The following is a 21174-nucleotide window of genomic DNA, read 5'->3' on the forward strand; positions in this document are numbered from 1 at the left end:
CACACACACACAGATACCATATGCAAAATATGCAAAATATGCAAAAAGTCATAAAGAATCTTTTGACAGGTCTTGATGCAGTCAAGCTTTTATTTGAAGGTGTTTTCTGCAAACGAACCATTAGCAGGTCTAATGATTCTGTTGCAGATGGCCTCCCTGGAAATCTGTTCAGTGTGTCCTGTCCCTTCTACCTGTCCTGGATTGAAAAAGTGAACCATCTATTTCCCCAAGCTTTAGTATGACCATTCATGTTATTCTCTTTGCAGCTGTTTTCATAGATACAGTAGCCACATATACAATTTTTACATTCTTAATATATAATGTATTATATTTATATCATTCCGGCAGAAAATTTCGTCTTCAACAAGCCTAATCTGGTCAAGCTGATTTAAGATGTGCTTTTGACACTCCCAGATGGCTTTAGCTGGTCGACCAGCTGATCACCAGCTGACCTGCCTATCCACTCTCCCTTTCTTTATTTTAAATAACCACTTAATTTCACATCATGTCAGACATTTCGTATTGCAATTAGAACTACAGTAAAGAGTGTTCAATATTTTATAGTGAGTGGTCATGGTCGGTCATGATGAATACTTGCAAAGTTTTCCCCCGTAGAACTGCATCTCCCAGAATCATTTTGGTAGCAGAACGTGGGTACGTGCTGGTCATGGAAACGGCGGTATCTGCCGCGGGAGTATGAAGAGTGTTTACAGTTGGAGGAGCGGAGTTTGCTAGCACACTGAAGGAAGCATATCGTTGCCGAAATAAAATCGTTTGTGATTAAGACGGATCGTATGTTAGCTACTTAAAAATGGCTCAACCGATGCCAGTTTTTACGTCAGGTCGCTATGAAAAGAATACATATCTAGTTGGCTACTGTTCAGGAGCAAGTCACACTGCACAGTCGCTATCTAACTTAACCCGTTGACTATAAGTTAGATACTTAGCCATATAACGCTAGCAAAGGAAAATTGTCCTAGCTAGTAATATAGCTGTATATTCGTGAATGAATCCCTTCCGTTGCAATGTCGTCTAGAGGTAATGTAACTACCTACCTAAGTTGACTATGTTCCAGTTTTATTTAGCTAGTGACGTTAATAATTGAACGTTGTTTCTATATGTGATAGCTAATGTTGTTCACTTGCTGATCTAGCTGTCTACCCCCAACCGGTGTATCCACTAAGTTCCCAAAAAAGAAAATAAACGTTAACGTTAGTTAGCGAGATTGTCCAACTAACGAGCAAAGTTGTCCGTTAGCTACGTGAATTTTATATGAATCTATGTGAATTCATCAGTTTTAGTTCTGTCAACTCACTAATTACCCAGACATCTGGTAACTTATGTCTGTAACCGTTCCCATACATCTAGATAAACATTCATTTAGATAACTAACAAATGTTGCTAGAATTTCATTTTTCAAATGAATCATAGCTTACTGAAGTAGACATTGCTTTCTTAGTCACGTACCAGCTAGCCGAATCATTTGAATAGGCTGTGTGTTGTCCGTTACTCCTTTATGACTTGCGCTATTCTCATGTCCTTTCAAGTTTGGCAGCATCCTTACGTCAATATCTTTAAACACGTGAAGATAGAGGAATGGAAGAAATCAACCAGAGAAGGAGATGTGACCACCTATATGGTAAAGTAACTGTTTTGCTGCTGCCTGCATATCCATGCAGATGCCTCTAACTTAAGTTTAGGCGAACAGTTACTCAGGTTTTTTTTAATCAAATTTTTTTGTTCTCAGGACAAAACATTAAAGTGTTCAGTTTTTCGCATACGTGGATCAATTCCAGCCAGCACCTACATCCTGGTGCCAAAGACAAGTACCCAATCGCTTGGACTGACTGGACGCTACTTCTACCTGCTATTCAGACCCAGCCCTACCAAACACTTTGTGGTGCATTTGGATGTGGCTTCTCAGGTATAGTAGGACAGCCGGAAATAATACAGATGTACAAGAGCATTGTTTGCATCATGCAATTTATTGCTCAAGATTGGTTGCCTTTAATAATGAATCATAGAAGGTTAATCCAAAAAGCTGTCAAAAATTGGCAGTTGTGGAGATTGCAATCATGTCTAAAGTGAGTCATCACAATTCATTGTTTGTGCATTCGTTTTTCATGCTATTTCACCTTCAGGAAAGTCAGGTGATCCGCGTCTCCTTCTCCAACATGTTCAAGGAGTTCAAGTCCACAGCCACCTGGCTTCAGTTCCCCTTCCTGTGTGGAGCTGCTAAAGGCTCAGTGTATGAGAGCACAGCTAAAGCAGCCAGGCATGGTAAACAGCATCTGTTGTCACAATCAAAATCATCATTATTCCCCCTTTGCTAAAAACCATTCATTGGGATTTGTGTCAATCTGTGGTGTTTTTTTCTCGCATGCCAAGATTTGGTGGGCCCGGCTCCTCCCACGGTGCGCTGGACCTGCCTTTTGATAGACCTGCAGTATGTCCTCTCCGTCTACCTCAACCGCCGCCACAGCCACCTGAAGAGTGTGAAGCTGTGCGCCAACATGTCTGTAAAGAACATGTTCACCAGCGACCTGCTGTGTGACCCAGGTGAGGAGGTGTTCGTGCGAGAGGATGCTCTGGTTGCCCTTAGGAGCCATTACCAGCTGCAGTGCCACAAAGGCTGGCTGCTGTAACTCTGAAAGCACTGTGAAGTATTTTGCCTCCGACTCATGTCTGTGCAAGCTCGACTTGCAAACTGCAGTGTGATGAGGTGCAGCAGCTAGTATCACATGATTCAGAGCAGAGCTCAAGCTTGTCTGTGCTTTCTCATGTTGATAGTGAAGGTTGCGGCAATGTGCATTGATAAATATGGCTGGGTTTTACAAACTGGGGAGAAGCATTTAAAAATGGCAAACTGTATTTAGAAAAATGAATTTAAAAGCGATTTATGCTCTCTAATCTGCAGAGCTGTCTTTCAATGAAGCCAAACATGCAGGAACAGGATCTGGGAAAGGCGCTGGTCCAATGCCGCGTGAAATGTGCTTCCCTGTGCCCAAGGGAGAAAGCTGGCATGATCTATATGACTTCATCAGGTAGCTGTCCTTCCTTCTTCCAAAGTGCCTGAGTACAGATCATTAGAATTATTCCAAGTGTGTTTAATCACACTGAAGCAAAACGAAAATCAGAGGTGTTCTTTTTGTCCTAATTAAAGCAACATCCAGCACACAATGGGACGGAGAGTAGCATACTGCTGATAGTATATTTTGACTGGCCCATAATATATATTCCCCAGGTTTCCTTCAGATGGAGCCAAGATGCCTTTTGATTCAATTCAGAACGGGTGTACCAGTCCAACAAGTGAGTGAGATGTTTCTCATCAGATGTGCTGCTTCTCGGACCATGACACATTGCGCTACATGTGTTCTCATATTGTCTTGTTCCAGTTGGTTCCACAACATCTGAAAACCCTGTTCGTGAGGTTTCCATCAGCAAGCCTGTGAAGGACAGGGTCTCTCTTATCCAACAAATCACCAGCCCCAAACATGTGAGGGTCTTATGTCCTTTACTGTCTACAAGCTCTTGTTTCTGGAATTCCTTTGGAGAAATATTTAATTTGTGGTGTCAGCTTGGTTTTCAGGTATGTTCAGTGTTATAACTGAAAATACAAAAGGGTTGTTGTCATTCCTCTGTTTTCTGTGGCAACATGAGTTGGATAGATCAGTGCCCCCCACAGTCTGTCTGGGAATGGTTTTATGGTTGAAAGGTCTTTGTGCTGTACTTCCAGCTTGGTCAGTGACCCCTCTCCCTCCCCCACAGCGCGCCAGGTATCACGTCCCTTTGGTGACCGCCAGCGTGCCCGAGCTGGGCATTCGGCCCGTCGTGCCAGGGCGCAGGGAGCTGCAGGACACCTGGCAGGATCCGGGGGAGGACGGGAGTCAGCCACAGGACCCGGACAGCCTGGACGAGGACGACACGCCGAGGATGCTGGGTATGGAAAACGAGGGCGTGCACGTCTTTGTGCACAGAGACGATGGAGTCGCCCTGCAAAGAGAGGACAGTGAAGGGGAGGAGGTGAGATTCCTGCCTTTCTCAACACTCCTCATCTAGCCGCAATTTCTCCTGGTCCCTGTTTTCTATGTGCGCATATGGGTGTGTTATAGCTGTGGCGTAGCTTCTCTGTGGATGTTTCAGATGGTGTGTACCACGGTCCCACGGCCAGTTTCCCTGCCTTTGAGGAAAGCGTCAGAGCGTCTGGTAAGGAACGAGCCCAGTCTGGAGGTGGAGAATTCAATAAGCTTCCTACACCTCCCTCTGTTTACGCCCTGCCTTTTCTCTCCTTCAGAAACTGCAACCGGACCCCATCCTGAAGCTCAACAGAATCATTGGCTTTGGAGGGTGCACCACCAAATGTGTAAGTGGTAGTGTGTAGCTGGATGTATACTTTAAGTGCCCTACAAAGAACAGGAGAGCAGTGCTGCAGACTGACTGTGACCTGGTGTCTGTCCGCAGGCACTGTGGACCAAATCTGGAGATGCGGTGGTGTACCCCTGTCATGCCGTGATCGTCTCGATGAAGATCTCCTCTGGACAGCAACGGTTTTTCATTGGGCACACGGACAAAGTGAGTGCTCAGGGCTGCTGTCAGTCCATGACAAGGAAATCGGGACGGTTACAAGCTGCAAATAACTTACGACTAATTTTAGTACGTAGCCATTGCATAGGCATTTTGACAAAAGCGTGTGAGCTTTGTCCTGAATAGGTGGGTGTTCATATGTTCATGGATATTTGAAGGATTGTTAGTGGTTTTGGGGTTGCTGCTACATCTCGGGTAGAGGAACATGGGTGGGCTTGATGGTGTGCTCCTGTATTGTGCCAGGTGTCAGCGTTGGCGTTCAACGGCGCCTGCACTGTCCTGGCGTCTGCGCAGATGGGCAATCAGAGCATCGTGCGTGTGTGGAACTATCTCGATGGCAGCTGCCTGGCCATGTTCAAAACCCACGCGCACTCTCTGTCCTCTCTCAGGTAACCTGTGCATGCTGTCCTCTCTGACTAAGACATAGTACTCAGCCCTGGTCTCAGCTGGTTTACGAATACATCTTGTATGCTTGTTAAAGAAGAGTCATTGGTTTGTGAATCCACGACACCAGAAAAATCATACAGAAGGGGATGATATTTATGCTGCTTTCAAAGAATCTTTTGATTCTTCTACCATACAATAACTGAACTAGTGGTAATGGTAGATTGCATTCATGTAGAGTTCTTTGGTCTTGAAGCGCTTTATCAATTCAGGGGAAAGTTCTTAGAAATAAATGTAATGATGGTTTAATGACTGCAGTGAGCCTCAGTTTAACGTCTTATCTGAAAGATGGAGTCTCCTACAGCACATGATACAGTCAGAAGAGTGCAGAGACCCAAGGGTAATTCAGCATTAGGGTCTCGATGCAGCTGGTTCTGAGCTGACACTACTGTCTGTGAGACAGGACGGTTGAGACATTTGTGAGAACCGCTCTTTGGCGCTGTGTTTCAGCTTCTCCCACAGCGGCGGGGTTCTGTGTGGAGTAGGCAAGGACAGCCACAGCAAAACGGTGAGCAAAACCTCCGCGCGGCTGCTTCCGCTCCGCGCTTTCGTCGAGAAGGAAGCGAACGATCCGTCTGTTCTTCTGTCGCGCGGATCTGATTCGTTTTGGGCGCTGAGAGACGTGTGCTCACGTGCGTCTGCGGTCCCGTACGGTCACATTGCGCTTTTCTCAGAGGTGTCACTGCTCCTGTTTTGATTGGCCCTCTCCTCTGTGCCCCAGCTGGTGGTCGTGTGGAACACGCGGCGGGTCACCAAAGGAAAAGAGGTGGTGGTTTTGGCCAAGGCTCACACGGACGTGGACGTGCACACCATGAAGATCGCTTTCTTCGACGACACCAGGTGCCGCCCCCGCATAAGCGCCCTCTGTCCCCTCAGCCTGTCCCCTCGCTGACGCTAACGTGCTGCAGATATTTAATGTGCCGTTTGCTCGGCACGTCCGCTTATGTTTCTCACTTTAAAAGGCAACTGGGTGTGTTAAACTTGTAATTAATTATGATGTTTTATGGGGCAAAAAATAGTTCTGCAGAAATGGATCGCAGAAAGTTGGATCCCTTTGCACATTAAAGTACTTCATTTTCTCAATTTTGTATTTCCCAAAAAGAACCCATGTGCATTTTTAATAGCTGCGGTGCTTTGTTTTTGTATCTCTTGTAAAATCTGCAAAAAAAAAGAAGTAATAATTTAAAAAATTTAAATACATAAAAATGAATAATTTGGAACAGCAAAAAATAGTGAGGTGGTTTAGGTGCAGAGTTCTGTGTGGCTCATTGTTTGCCTCACGGGTGCCTCTGTGTTCAGGATGGTGTCCTGTGGGAGGGACAACGTGCGCCTGTGGCGCGTGCGAAGCGGGTCCCTGCGCTCCTGCCCGGTGAACCTGGGCGAGTACCACGCCCTGGACTTCACGGACGTGGCTTTCGAGGAAGGGCATTGCGCGGACAAGGAGCCGGAGGACCGCACGCTGTGAGCCTTCCCCCCTGTTTGGGCTTCCGCACCGACTTTTCCGCTCGGCGTGCCCGAATCAAGTGGCCTTCCACTTACTGCACAGAGCTGAAGTGCTAGCCGCTAGCTCAGTAACACTGATTCAGAGTACAGGATTACCCTTGGAAATATTAGCCTTGGCCATGTAGCCTGGCTGGCTCTCCAGTGAGCCATCACATGATTGCCCATAGTGTTGCCCGGGGAGTACAGGTTTCAGTTAATGCCGATTACACCGCCGTGGCTGTTAGCATGCACGGACACCCTTGCTAGCCTGCACTTTCCAATTACCACAGAGTGGTAGGGATAAAGAGCATCTGCTGTCTCGTTTGCCTAATTAGCCTTCCGAACGCCTACATTGGGACATGTCGCGCGTGTTTGCTGGAAAAAAAAAAGATAATTGTGAGAGCTGTCATCTTGGTTGTCTGTGTACATGCAGGTTTGCGAGCAGCAGAAGCGGTCACATCCTGGAGATTGACTACAAGAGTGTGTCGATCAGGAACGTGCGGCGCCTGGTCCCCGCGCAGCAGGTGCACTCGGAGCGCAGGGAGAAGCAGACCTTCAGCACCGGTGAGTCGGCCTGCCCCAGGCGCATTTTAAATGCCATCAGTTTTCATTGGCACAGAGATGTGACGCTACTGCAGCTCACTTGTCCATTCCCTCAACGCCACTTAGTTTGGATTTATTGTGTAGTTACATGTTTGCCATTTTAATTTTTGTGAAATTTTGTGGCTGTTTGACTCCCAGATAAAGCGGTTGTTTGCGATTCCGCTGCTGATTTTGCCGTCTCCCTTGCAGGCCCCGGCATCGCCGTGAACAGCATCAGCGTTTCCTCGGCCTTCTGTGCCACGGGCTCAGAGGACGGCTACCTGCGCCTCTGGCCCCTGGACTTCTCCAGCGTCTTTCTGGAGGCCGGTGAGGACCGCGGGGCTGCCTGTGTTTCTCTTCATTTCAGGCCCTCCCTCCTGCGGTGGTCTTTCTGTCAGGGCACTGTCTGCTGGGGCTCTTTTTAACATGCAGACCAGGTCTAGGGACTGCTGTAGGAATGGGCCCGTACACACGTCATGCGCACACGCACACACACATTCTCACATGCACACACACGCATGCACACAAAACGCAACACCTGAAGCGTGCGCACATCACCAGATTGGTAAATGCAAAGCTCCCCCTGGTGGCTGAACTGTGTCAGTGTCTCTGTCCACAGTGCATGAGGGGCCAGTGAGCCTGGTGGCGGTCAGCGAGGAGGGGCTCAGCGTGCTGGCGGCCACCAGCACGGGGAACCTGGGCTACCTGGACGTTAGCAGCCGCAAGTACAGCACGCTGATGAGGTCACACACCGACACCGTGCTGGGCTTCTGCGTGGACGGCATCCGCAGGCGCATCACCACTGCCTCCCGCGACGGCAGCGTCCGCATCTGGGACCTGGACTCCCTGCAGCAGGTGGACACTGCACTTCCTGTGTGTGTGTGTGTGTGTGTCTGTCTGCCTGTCTCTGTGTGTGTGTGTGTGTGTGTGTCTGTCTGCCTGTCTCTGTGTGTGTGTGTGTGTGTGTGTCTGTCGGTCTGCCTGTCTGTGTGCCTGTGTGTGTCTGTCTGTCTGTGTATCGTGTGTGTGTCAGTCTGTCTGTGTATCGTGTGTGTGTCAGTCTGTCTGTGTATGTGTGTGTCAGTCTGTCTGCCTGCCTGTCTGTCTATGTATGTGTTTCTGTCAGTCTGTCTATATGTGTCTGTCTGTGTATGTGTAGTTGTCATTAGTTAATGTCCAGTGCATGGTAGTGTATTTGAATCCGGTTAACAGTGCCCTCTGTGTGTCGCTCCAGCTATATGACTTTGTCTCTGAGGACGTGCCCTGCTCGGTGGCCTTCCACCCCAGTCAGCAGGTGTTCTCCTGTGGCTCCAGCTCCGGGATGGTGCGGGTCTTCAACATTGCCAGTGCCAACTTGCTGGCAGAGCACAAGTGAGTTTCATACCAGTATTTGCATCTGTGATAAGTGAGTTTATATGTGCTAAGATCAGGCTGGTGTCATCAGAAAAAAAAAAAGAATTGCATTCTCTGTAAACCCTAGAGATGGCTGTGCGTGAAAATCCCAGTAGATCAGCACTTTCTGAAATACTCAAACCAGCCCGTCTGGCACCAACAACCATGCCACGTTCAAAGTCATTTAAATCACCTTTCTTCCCCATTCTGATGCTTGGTTTGAACTTCAGCAGATCGTCTTGACCATGTCTACATGCCTAAATGCATTGAGTTGCTGCCACGTGATTGGCTGATTAGATATTTGCGTTAACGAGCAGTTGAACAGATGTACCTAATAAAGTGTCCGGTGAGTGTATATGAGGAACAGCAGAGGTCCAAGGATTGATCCCTGAGGAACACCACATGTTATGGTAGCCCTATTAGATGCCCATCACACAGTTTGGTTAATACAATATTGTGAATTACAGTGTCAAAAATATGCCAAGCACATATTCATTATTGTTTAGGGCAGTGAAGATTTGATCAACAGGTTAAAGTAGAGCCATGTCTGTTGCGTAATTTTTGTTAAATCCATATTGATGATCATGCAGTATGCTGCTGTTGGTTAGATGCTGTGGTATTTTGTTAGAAATGAGCTTTTCGGGTCAAGGGCCTAATTCAAAGAGCAGTCGCTTCATTAATGCCTCCACACCTCTCCGTTTCCCTCGCTCTCTCAAAGGCCTGATATCATCGACGGGGTTTTGAATGTAGGACGGGGTGCATCCTCGCTGAAACGGGCTTTATGTCCGCCGTGAATTGGACTCTTTGTGTCTCGGGTGGTTTGTATTCATGACGACGTGTGCTGTGCCGTCTTGTGCTTCTGTGGGTTTGGCAGCGTACGTATACATCTACGCATCTTGTGTGGAACCGAAATGCGCGCTTGACTCAAATATAGTACGCATCCGGCCCTCTGCTCAAAGCCCTGCTAGCAGGGAGTAAAGTACGCAGTACACAGAAATACGAACCGTGTCGATTTAATAATGGGGCCCTCCTGCTTGCCATAGGTGCAAAATGCACATTCAGGATAGCTTGTTAAGTAAAGTTATCAACTTCAATAGCAGCAGTGAAGCTAGACCTGGAGATGAATGCTATGACCATAGGCTGAGAGCAGGACTGACTGACATGCTCAGACCCTGCACTTGAAGTGTACAGACGAAAGGAAGGACTGTGCGTTGAGATTTTAATTCGACTGAAAAATGCCATCTTCAGCTCGAATTTAGGCTAGTGATGCTAATGCGCGGGTGAGATAAGATTTTGTAGTGTATATTTTGTGCCTGGTATGGTATAACAACTGAGGCTTCAATGTTGGTGATGTTCATCACTTAAATGCCATGTCAGAATTGTATAGCTGTTTGTGCTGGACTGGTATCATTCACTGGTTCAATTCTGACATCAGTCTGAGTGGACTTGACATGTTGCCTTTGGTTACTCTTACATAATAAAGACTGCTGGTAATTGTTAGATTTCCGTGGTGGTCGAGGTCGACATCTGCTGGTTGAAATGTGAAGCTTTGAAAGCTGCTTGCATACTGAAACTTCAAGGGAATGTTTTAACGTAGCTGCACTTTGTCAGTCCTTTCCCCCACCCCCTGTAGCTCTCCCACCTTTTGTACTTATACAGGTCATGGTATTTCTATGGTTTTAGCTTCTGTTTTTATGATTTTACTTTTCTCTTGTTTGGGGCTTGTTCTGGTATTGTCAGTTTACATTTAGAATTTGTACTTTGGTTCTTAGTTAGCATAGTTAACCTGCGCTAGTACTTCAGTGATGTGACATTTACTCACTGGTCTGGGAATGTGCTACTGCTATTCAGAAGGTTTCTCCTGTGTTGTAAGTGGCTCTGGATAACGGAATGGGATGTACTGGACTGGGTGTGACGGCCAGGCTGTGATTGTCTCTGCAGGCAGCACAGGGGAGAGGTGATCGGCCTGGCCTTCTCCCCTGACGGGGAGTTCATGTACAGCGCCGGCTCTCTGGGCTCTCTGGTACTCTATAACGCCTCGCAGGACGACCACCACATCCTCAGGGCCCTGGGTGAGTCTTTTCCACTCTAATCTGAATGTGAGAGTGAGGATGTGAGCTCATTCATGCCCGGCGAGTAGGCTGCCCCCCCCCCCCCCGCTCTGTCAGGTGACTCGCGCTCCTCCCCCTGCGCAGGTAACGTGGTGGCGCGGGGCGTGGAGCGCAGTCCGGACGCCCTGACGGTGAGCAGCGACAGCCGCTGCCTGGCGTTCGTCGGGCCCTCGGAGCACATCGTCACCGTCATGGACGCTCGCTCCCTGGATGAGGTACTGATGTCATGACTCACTTACCAGTCTGATGTCATGCGACACATTAATTACAACACAAGCAGAGACACGGACAGTGATGTTGGTCCAGAGCAGTACAGTTGATTAACCAAATGTTCAAATGAAGGGAACAATAAAACCATCTTTGCATCCTAGCAGACTGAATAATGATCAGCTAAACCAGCATTACCTCATGTCTTTGTCAACTCGTGAAGAATGACTGACTATTACAGTGACTAAGAATAAGCTGAAAAGGGCTCCTTAGAAGTCACTAAACAGATTGATCAGATTTTGCTTGGGAATTATGGGACCCGTCGCAAACTCTGTCTTAATTATAGTATTCCCGAGTTTTTCCTGAATGCAAGATAGAAAACGGTGCATTAGCAGTAGAAGGCCTGACTGGATGCGCTCGTGATGGTGGCCCCTCTCCATCTCCCTCAGCTGCTGAGGGTGGACGTGAGCATCCTGGACGTGGAGAGCACCAGCCTGGACTCGGCTGTGAGGGTCTGCTTCCCCCCCGCCTCCACCGGGCACCTGCTGATCGCCACCTCCGCCAACAAGATCCTCTGGCTCTATGCCAAAACGGGGAGGCTGCTGAGAGAGGTGACCGAGACCCCCGGGCGTTTCTGGGGTTTAGCTTTTCCGGATTCATTCCAGAGGGTACCTGGTGACTGGATTATCTAGACACAAAACATTTACATTTGATTAACATCCTGTTCACACTGTTCAGAATAAAGCCAAGTCTGAGAATCGCCTCTTCAGTATGCGTGGTGCAATGGTCATTGTTAATTTAACACTGCTTTAGAGTAAGCAGTACAGTGGCCGATGTTAGAGTAAAATGTATGTAGGGTACAAACGCTGTTGGTTTTTCTGTGTGGCTCCTGTGTTAACTTGTGGTGTTGAGGTGTGGACTCTCTCCTGCCCCCTGCAGGTGTCCAGCGTGCACAAGCAGCAGTGCAGCTCGCTGGCGGTGAGCGAGGACGGCCGCTACCTGCTGAGCGCGGGGCACAGGGTGCTCAAAGTGTGGGACTACAGGATGCAGCTGGACGTCAACGCGCAGGTGAGGGGTGGGCTGTCTGCCTTTATCTGAAGCAATAGAAAATACATCTGTTAAAAATAATAATGAAGATACTCATGGAGAGAGGCTCCCATGTTTGCAAAGGTGGAGGCAAACCAAATGAATATATCATTTGCGGTGACGTTTGCTTGAGTTACATTTATAAAATTTACGCTGGTGTTTGTCTGTCTGTCTGTCTGTCTGTCTGTCCCAGGTGTTCATTGGCCATTCCCAGCCCATACAGCAGGTGAGCTTCACTCCGGACCAGCTGGGTGTGGTCAGTGTGGGGGAAGCTGTCTTCTACTGGGACTTCCTGGCCCATTCAGAGGAGTCAGTGAAGAGGAGGAGGTAAGAGTCCACCTCCATAGTCACACATATTTGTAGATGCACACACAATGGCTTTATGCACACTAACGACACATCCTTTCTGTCTGCTGTTTTAGCCCTTCTCCTGTTGTTAGGTCTGCCTCTCCTTTTAAATCAGGTAAGTTCCTGTAAAGGCCCGTCAATCATATTTGAGTCAGATTTGCTGTACTCATTATGTAATGTGCTATGTGTTCAACTTTGTGTTGGTAATTTTGATGGATAAAGCTGGATACTGAAGTAAAGCAGTAAGCATTAATTTCTCTGCCAGTAAGCAGCCTGTACAGTGAGTATTCTTAGTTGTCGATCTTGTCCTGTCCTGCTCCAGAAGAGAATTTGCGGAGCATCAGTCCAATGCTGCTGTCCAATGGGATGCCCCGACAGACTGTGCCCCTCCCATCAGCCTCCCCGCCGTGTCTGGACATCAGCTCTATGAACAGAAACAGCCTTGAAGGTGGGGCACTTATGGACAGCCCTGGCCTTTCAGTACTTAGTTAATTACAAGCAATCGCTGGCTACATGATATAAACCGAGTCTGTACTATATGTGTGTGTGGCTGTGTGTGTCTGTGTGTCTGTCTGTCTGTGTGTGTCTATCTGTGTGTGTGTGTCTGTGTGTGTGTGTCCTTGCAGCCCTGTCTGCGTGTGAGGGCTCAGAGGAGGCGGCGCCCCTCGCCGCCCCCTCCCCTGCAGTGTCGGGGTCCTTCCTCCGGGTCACAGAGATGGCAGTGAGCGGGGACGGAGCCAGCCTGAGGAACGGAGTCACCTGTCACTCAGGCAAGAGAGGCGTGGCTTCGCTCAGCTTAGGCGCTTTACTAGGCTTTTCCCTCACACACGTTTACCAGTGCATCTGGGAAGTGTTTGTCATTTAATTCTTGTTTTGACCCGAGTATCATTGTGGTTAACCTCTTTCAGTGGATAAAGTGGAGGAGAAGCCATCGATCCGTCCTGATTCCTACAGGCACTTCACTCCGCGCTTCAAGACCTCTGTCCTGGATCAGGTGCAGTGGCCCTTGTGCTCACTCAGACGTGTGTAATGTTCTGATCGGCTCCAACAGTGACTATAATTTCCCAGAATTCCCTGCTTGTCTCTGTCTCAGGGTGCCGCGGCTCCCCAGGCTGGAGAGGAGGGCCTGAAGCTGAAGGCTGTGATTGGATACAACGGGAACGGGCGGGGCAACATGGTCTGGAATCCAGACACGGGTACGTTCCGCCGGTGTCTCCTAGCAGCGTAACCGCGAGTGTTTGGCGCTCGGGTCACAGTGAGGCATTACATTACAGGCATTTAGGAGATGCTTATCCAGAGCGACTTACATTGTATTCACTTATACAGCTGGATATATACTGAAGCAATGCAGGTTAAGTGCCTTGCTCAAGGGTACAACGGCAGTGTCCTACCAGGGAATCGAACCTGCGACCTTTAGGTTACAAGACCAAATCCTTAGCCATTATACTACACTGCCTCCCCACACAAGGCCTCTCCCCTGTGCCGCCGCAGGTCTGTTCGCGTACTCCTGCGGCTGTGTGGTGGTGGTGGAGGACCTGCACACGGGCTTCCAGAGGCACTGGCTGGGCCACGCCGAGGAGATCTCCAGCCTGGCCGTGGCCAACGACGCGCAGGTACAGCTCCGCGCCCGAGACGCTGCATCGGCCATGGGGGTGGTGCTGGCTCTCACGCCCATCTGTGTGTGTTTCCCCCGCGCAGACGGTCGCTTCGGCGTCGGCGGGCTGCGGAGGCTCCGCCAGCATCATCTGCATCTGGAGCGTCCGCGACGGCGCCTGCAAAAATACCCTCTCTCACCACAAGGGGGAAGTGCAGGGCTTGGCCTTCTCCAGAGACGACCTCTACTTCCTGTCCATCGGTCAGTTACAGTTAACTGTAGTTTTGCTGGGGTTGTCTTTGAAGTTCTGATGGGAAATTGAGTTTTTTTTCTCATGGCAGGAGACTACACGGACCCGGGGGTGGCGCTGTGGAGCACCAGGACGTACCAGCTACTGTCCAGCGTCGGCCTCCAGCAGCCACTCCACGACATGGCCTTCAGCCCCTTCGCTGCCAGCCAGCTTGCCTGCGTGGGGAGCTCTGGCGCCCTCTTCTGCCTCATCGAGTCAAACGGCCTGGATGTGCAGCTGAAGGTGAGATTTACTATGGAACAAGATTTCATTTTCTTTTGTGACGGCAAGTTCCTTCAGATTAAGGAGTAACTGGTTTTCATGTGTCTTTGACGAGCTGCGGGGTGGTTTCTGTTGAGCGGTGAGGGACTGTAAGGCCAGTGCGTCTCCTCTCCAGGTGCAGACTGCCCCTGTGCCAGACGAGGTGGGGGAGGTGGAGCTGACGTCGCTGTGCTACGCCGACGGCATCCTGTACACGGGCACCAACAGCGGGCGCGTCTGCGCCTGGGACTGCCCCTCCCAGCGCTGCTTCATGACCTGGGAGGCGGACGAGGGCGAGATCGGTCAGTCCGCCAGCCCTCCCTGTCTGTGCTGAGTGGGAGCTTTGCACACACAAGACAGATACTAGACAAGTCAAGTCAGGCCTATATCAGGACAGTTTCTTTGTAACTGCGAGACAGGTAGTCAAAGGGATGTGAGAAGTACTTTTAGTCAAGTTACATTCGCTGAGCGTACATGCAGTCAGGTGGTGGTGATGTTAGACATTACATTACAGGCATTTAGCAGACACTCTTGTCCAGAAAAACTTACACAACTCTTTACATTACATTGCATCCATGTACACAGCTGGATATATACTGATGCAGTGCAGGTTAAGTACCTCGCTCAAGGGTGCAACAGCAGTGTCCTAGCTGAGAATCAAACCTGCTTAGTTTTGTATTGTGAGCGTTGCTGTGGTGGCAGTGGGGTTACTTGTGTGTTTCAGGGGTTCTGCTGTGTGTTTCAGGGGTTCTGCTGTGCAGGGAGAACCGCCTCCTCACGGGCAGCAACACTAAGAGAGTTCGGCTGTGGGCGGTGGCGGCCGTGCAGGGGATGAGGCCTGGGCTGGGGAGCTCCGAGGGCAGGTGTGAGAACCTTCTTTGTGGTTTCAGGGTGCGCTCTCTAATTATCCACACTCCACCTGACAGAGCCTGGTAAACTTGGGCAGTGCAAGGAAGACGTCTGAACTGTCCTCTGTTTGCATGCTTTTCTGGTTCCTGCATTGTCTGTTCTTATTGGCGTCTTTGTTCTTACTGGTCTGTGTGTTTGCACGTATTCACGCGTTGGATTCACTTATTGAGTAGAATTTGAGAAAAGTAACCTGCCGCTCTTTTGGAAGGTCAGTTAATAAAAATATAATTCTTTCTTAAATTACTTTTTACTACATTTTTAATCTATATGTCATTGAGTTCACATTTTTTTCTTTTGATCCTTGTGAATAGTACCAGACCACCTGTGTCTAATGTGAAGTATGAGACTCTCTCTCTTTTTCTTTCTCTTTGCTCGGTCCATATTGCTTGTGTCTTTGCCCGTCAGCAACGCTCTGGTGCTGCTGGAGCAGGAGATGACCCTGGATGGGACGGTGGTGAGCGCGGCCTTCGATGACGTCATGGACATGGGCATCGTGGGCACCACCGCGGGCACCCTCTGGTACATCAACTGGGTGGAGAACACCAGCATCCGGCTCATCAGCGGGCACAAAAGCAAGGTGAGCACTGCCCCGCACACACCGGCGCACACTCTGCTGGCATCAGAACCAGATCAGTGTGAGATCATCTGTATTTATCTGACTTGTTCCTGAGCCAGACTTAGGGAATTATCATGATGGGTTTTCTACATCATGCTGGTTGCTGTGTAATGCCATGTCTCATATATTCTGGAGGGAAGTTAAATATAAATGGTAAGCAGGCCTCTGAAGGCTGTGTGTCTCTGGCCCGTCCAGGTGAATGACGTCCTCTTCAGCCCGGACGAGAGCAGCTTCGCCACGTGTGGGGAGGACGGCAGCGTGCGGGTGTGGTCGGCGCCTAGCAACGAGCTGCTGGTGCAGTTCCAGGTTCTCACTCAGGTGAGCAGCAGAATCTGCTCAGTGGCCAGCGCCCACACCACAGATATGTATCCGATATAGATATACATATTACATATAGATATACATATCAGAAGCATACAATCCATATATAAATATAGATAGCAGATATACAGATCAGATATATACACATTACATATAAATACTCTTATTAATGATATACATATCACATAAAAATAATATCAGATACATGTCAGACTCGGATATTGATGTGCATATGACATATACACATCGTATGTAGATATACATATAATGTAGATATACATATCAGATGCATACAGTGCATATCCGATATAAATATAGCTATCAGATATATACACATTACTTATAAATATACATGTCAGATACAGATCCATGTTGGAGATATACCTATCAGATATTTACATATCAGACACAGATATATATATCACATATAGATATACATATCAGATTTATTTACATCAGATATGGATATACGTATAGATATATTGTATATAGATATATACAAACTGATATGAATTTACATATCAGACATAGATATGCTTAGATGTAGATATACATATCCCACTTGAGTGTGTGTGTTCAGTAACACTAATGCTGTGCGCTCTGCAGAGCTGTCAGTGCATCTGCTGGAGCCCAGAGCTGGGCTCCTCCAAAGGAGGCCAGTTCATTACGGCGGGCTACAGCGACGGGACTCTGCGCATCTTCCGATTGGCCACCTCTGAGATGGAGCTGAAGCTGCACCCCCACCCTGTGTCCGTCACGGCCGTGCAGTACTCTGCAGCTGGTGAGAGAGGGAGCGCATTTGGCTTCTGTTTGCCTTCAGCTGGATTTGCATGTATTTTCCTAATGTATGTATTTTGGCCCTCATTGCTTCACAGTTCACTTGCATTGCTTCAGGGTTCATGGTGGTGTTGTAGGGCATTGGTACAGAGCTGTTGTCCCATAAGGACTGTGACTGCTGCAGAGGTGGACAATTCAGAAACCATTTGATCTTCTTCTTGGCTCCCATGCTGCAAAATCTTGTAGTACAGCCCTATCTTTGGTAGTCCAGGTATATATATTGGTATAATGGAATGTAAATGTGTATATCTCTACCATTAGTACAGAAAATGTACTCCTTTATTCTATCTTTTATTTGGTGAGGATTGTACTGTATTTTAAAAATTCCAACAATTTATAAATTTATAAAATCAGAAATTTGAGTTAAAATAAGATGTTACCAGAAGAACAATTCTGCCAGCTATTGGCAATGTAGGCTTTTACGAAAGGCAAAACAAGTTAGGTAGTACTATATAAAAAAGAACAGTTTGGAGAACTAGCTTAGTAACATTTTATTCAGTTTCTGAAAACACTAGCTTGCAATATACAGTAGCTAAGATATTCCTGTTAGCCTGGGTTAATGGCATATTTCAAAATGTTTACTTGGTGAGGTATTTCTTTGATATGGTTTTTCTTGCCTTAGTGCTAACAGGCATTGACTACTGCTGGCATGCCTAAGCTAACATTACTTAAGGGAAGGGGAATTTCAGAAATTCTAGCTCCAATCTCTTGTCTGAATACAAAAAGTTGCTTTGAAAAGTCAGGAGCTCCAGCCTACTTATCTAATCAAGGGAGAACCAGCTGAAGGTCACCCAACAGACATTACTTGTACTCTCAGCCAATCAGATCTTTTTGTTAACCATATGTATCCAGGGCCAAGAGAATTTACTGGTAGTCCCCTAGGGTCTTGATGCAGGACAGAAAAGTGGCAGTGCAGTATTACTGATTTGTCCACCCCCTTTTATTTTGGCACTATGAGACTGACAATCATGTGACCTGTTAAATTGTGTGTAAGGCTGATGATAGGTTGCCACGGTGATGAAATGGCAGTGCAGAAACAATGAGAGATTTATGTATGGGAGCAGCGCAGTGACCACAGATACAAACGTACTGTTGCTGGTGTCAACACAAGGGCACTGTATGACCCCTCTCTCCCACAGGCCAGGTGCTTCTCTCAGGCGGTAAGGATGGCCTGATGGCCATCAGTAGCCCCCTCACCGGGATGACCCTGCGCATCATCAGCGATCACAAGGGGGCGCCCATCAGCACCATTCAGTGCGTCAAGAGGAAGGTCAGAACCAGACCGCAGTCTCGCTCTTGCAGTTTGGAGCATGGGATGATTTAAATAAGCAGAACTAACTGTAACTGTTTTTTGGCTGTGTTGCAGTGCATAGAATTTGGACTTGAAGGAAATGAGATGTGGTTGGCTGCCAGTGCGGACAGGCGTGTCAGTATCTGGGCGTCTGATTGGACGAAAGACAAGTGTGAGCTCCTGGATTGGCTCACCTTCCCAGCCCCTACTAGCCCTGAGGTAGCTTTGAAAAAATCTATTAACAGTTAACAATATTTTGCTAACTTTTCAAAACGAGTAACAAGAAATCGAATTTGCTCCTTTCCTTAGTTGTCTATTTTAAGGCTTGTATTTAATGTATTTATTGAGACTGTGTGAAGTGACTGTACGTCTCCCCTGCACTCCTCTCTTGTCCTATTTGTAAGGCTCCCGACAGCCTGCCCCCCAGCCTGGCTGCTTTCTACCCCAGTGACTCGGGCATAGTGCTGTACACAGGATACGGAGTAGAGAAGGAAATGTCATTCTACAGCCTGTCCAAGAAACAGGTACTTTGGGTCATTTTTCAACAGACGTAACTTTGTCTCAGACGTGGCATCAGCCCAGACACAATAAATGCGAGCAGTGTGAGCGCTCGTAGTGCAGCCATGTTGGTGACAGTGGTCCCTCAGAAATCTGCACACGCACCCCAGGCCTTTGCCTGATGCCAGAATTAAAACAAACTTTTCCACAGGGGAACTGTTTATATTTACACAGGTTTATCTGGTGTATCAGTTACTTTTCCATTCCGGCTAAAGGAAGGTATGTGAATAAGTCTGTTGACGAGAATAGCTTTCTTCATAGCTCTGCTAGTTGTACAAGCTACATGTATAAACCTGAACTGCCTGAAAAATAGCTTGTTGAACATCATTGATGACAGCTGAGCAGAGTTCTTATTGTAATTTACAGCAAAGAACTTAATGTTGCCTAGCCGTAAGCTAATGTTTTTGATAAAATGTATTAGAAGCTGTTGGGTTCACATTTCCTACTGAAACAAAAAACATATTTTACAAATTACACGCACTTCTGAATGAGCATATGCAACCGTAACGACTGCTCAAAAGCATGCATTATATATTGAGTGTTACTGTGGATAAACACAGCAAGAATAGATTATACTGTTATTTGTATCCATGTCAGTTGTCGATCATTACAGAGAAACTGAGTCCTAAATAGTTAAATTCATTAAATCATGTAGACCCTTAACTATTTTCACACTGTGGAAACATATAAAAAAATATTTTTGACTGCAATCTGTGATATTGTGACAGTAAAACTGGTTGTTTTCACAGTTGTTTCTCACTGCCGTCATAATATTGGGCAGTGGGCGTACTTTGAGATATACCCCTGTAACCTGTTAATATTTTACTCATGGTACTTCTTGCCACAGGTGATTAAGAAGATTGCTTTGTCTCACTGGGCAACATGTCTGGGCCTTTCGCCCATAGGTTCTCTTGTCGCTGTTGGTTCTAACGGTAAGTCCACTTCCTCTTCCCATGTTTAGTGATATGTTGGTGTATAGTACAGTGTGCTACTTTTGTCCTCAGTGATGCGTTGTGTAGTGTGCTATATTTGTGATCAGTGATGTGTTGTGTACTGTGTGCTAAAATTGTTCTTAGTTATGTATTGTGTACAGTGTGCTATATTTGTTCTCAGTGATGTGTTGGATTTAATAGTGTGCTATATTTGTTCTCAGTGATGTGTTGGATTTAATAGTGTGCTATATTTGTTCTCAGTGATATGTTGGATTTAATAGTGTGCTATATTTGTTCTCATTCATGCCCTCCTCTCTCCACAGAACGCCTGTTGAAGCTCATCAAGTCAACTAGCGGAAAGTTCCAGGACTTTCCCACCCACAGTGACTCTTTGCAAGTGTGTCGGTTCTCCCCTTCAGGGAAGTGCCTGTTCACATCAGCCTACAATGAGATCCTGCTGTGGGGGGTGCATGGGCTTTAGGCAAGGGGCTCCAAGGAGCCTCATGCTGCAGCATCCAGACCACAGCAGCACTGCATCTCTTCAGCCTCAGTCTGAGCTGTATTAGATCGCCTTATCATCAGTGGGTTACTGGCTCTGCCCACAGCCATTCATTTGTATGGAGGAGCTGAAGCTGGTGAATGGATGGATTTTGAATTTAGAATTCAAATTTTTAAGTAGTTCTTGTTTATAGGTTTGGACAAAGAAAATGCCTGTTTTGTGGGTTCTGTGAAGGATTTTTTTTATTTGTTGCACATTTTATTTATTTCTTCAAGAAATTTCTTGAATTTTATTTCTCATGATCCACCAGATGTTTGGGTCTTGATGCCTTTCCTTCTCCATGGTTCTTACACAATTACATGAGAATCTTTCTCTGACATCACACGCCTGATCCTTCCTTGGAATTTCTTGTAGTTTACATTAAATTGAACTGGTGTTGGGACCGAGATATAGTGTAGTTTTCAGAATTTAGTTGGGGACAAAATGAATTCCTCTGGCTTTTTTATTTCCAATCTCAGATACAGTATCTTATCTGACCAGAGTGATGAAGAAATACTTGAATTATGAATGTAATACAGTTTGCTTATAGCTGGAGAAGAGCATGTACCAGTTTTGGTCACAAGTGTAGGAATGTTGTGCTCATGTTCTTAATAAAGTTTTTTATAGAAAGAAATGCATGCTGTCAGTTGCCTTTTCTACACAATGTTACCCACATGCACAAATTAGCACATATGTAACATGAATAACGGTAAGCCTATATAGGGAATAATCAACCGTCTGTGAAGAGCAGGTTTTGCAGCGCCGTCGAAGTCAGCGCCACACGTCGGTTGC

The 21174-nt window shown here is 47.2% G+C and overlaps 1 protein-coding gene across 1 annotated transcript; it reads left to right on the forward strand.

Annotated features, from left to right (window-relative positions):
- The first annotated feature begins 675 nt into the window (after window positions 1-675).
- wdr90 (WD repeat domain 90) lies at window positions 676-21016 on the forward strand. Its single transcript, XM_035407310.1, has 43 exons — window positions 676-1038; window positions 1548-1639; window positions 1748-1924; window positions 2142-2280; window positions 2389-2559; window positions 2918-3044; window positions 3245-3309; window positions 3396-3496; window positions 3769-4023; window positions 4144-4206; window positions 4295-4363; window positions 4462-4572; window positions 4828-4973; window positions 5479-5536; window positions 5750-5868; window positions 6328-6489; window positions 6944-7074; window positions 7303-7419; window positions 7712-7947; window positions 8327-8463; window positions 10426-10556; window positions 10680-10810; window positions 11252-11413; window positions 11742-11870; window positions 12082-12215; window positions 12311-12351; window positions 12559-12684; window positions 12863-13006; window positions 13145-13230; window positions 13330-13432; window positions 13728-13849; window positions 13935-14091; window positions 14172-14362; window positions 14517-14682; window positions 15126-15243; window positions 15695-15866; window positions 16101-16223; window positions 16833-17007; window positions 18203-18333; window positions 18430-18573; window positions 18759-18878; window positions 19760-19844; window positions 20168-21016. Exons 1-43 carry the CDS (start codon window positions 1026-1028, stop codon window positions 20323-20325), a joined length of 5538 nt encoding a protein of 1845 aa, XP_035263201.1. The 5' UTR covers window positions 676-1025; the 3' UTR covers window positions 20326-21016.
- The last annotated feature ends 158 nt before the right edge of the window (window positions 21017-21174 follow it).

This window comes from Anguilla anguilla, chromosome 2, assembly GCF_013347855.1.
Source record: "Anguilla anguilla isolate fAngAng1 chromosome 2, fAngAng1.pri, whole genome shotgun sequence".
Taxonomy (NCBI): Eukaryota; Metazoa; Chordata; class Actinopteri; order Anguilliformes; family Anguillidae; genus Anguilla; species Anguilla anguilla.

Coding starts and splice junctions, on each gene's coding strand:
- wdr90 (XM_035407310.1), top strand. Junction 7,420..7,711: donor CAGCGTCTTTCTGGAGGCCG/GTGAGGACCGCG, acceptor CTCTGTCCACAG/TGCATGAGGGGCCAGTGAGC. Junction 14,363..14,516: donor GCCTGGATGTGCAGCTGAAG/GTGAGATTTACT, acceptor TCTCCTCTCCAG/GTGCAGACTGCCCCTGTGCC.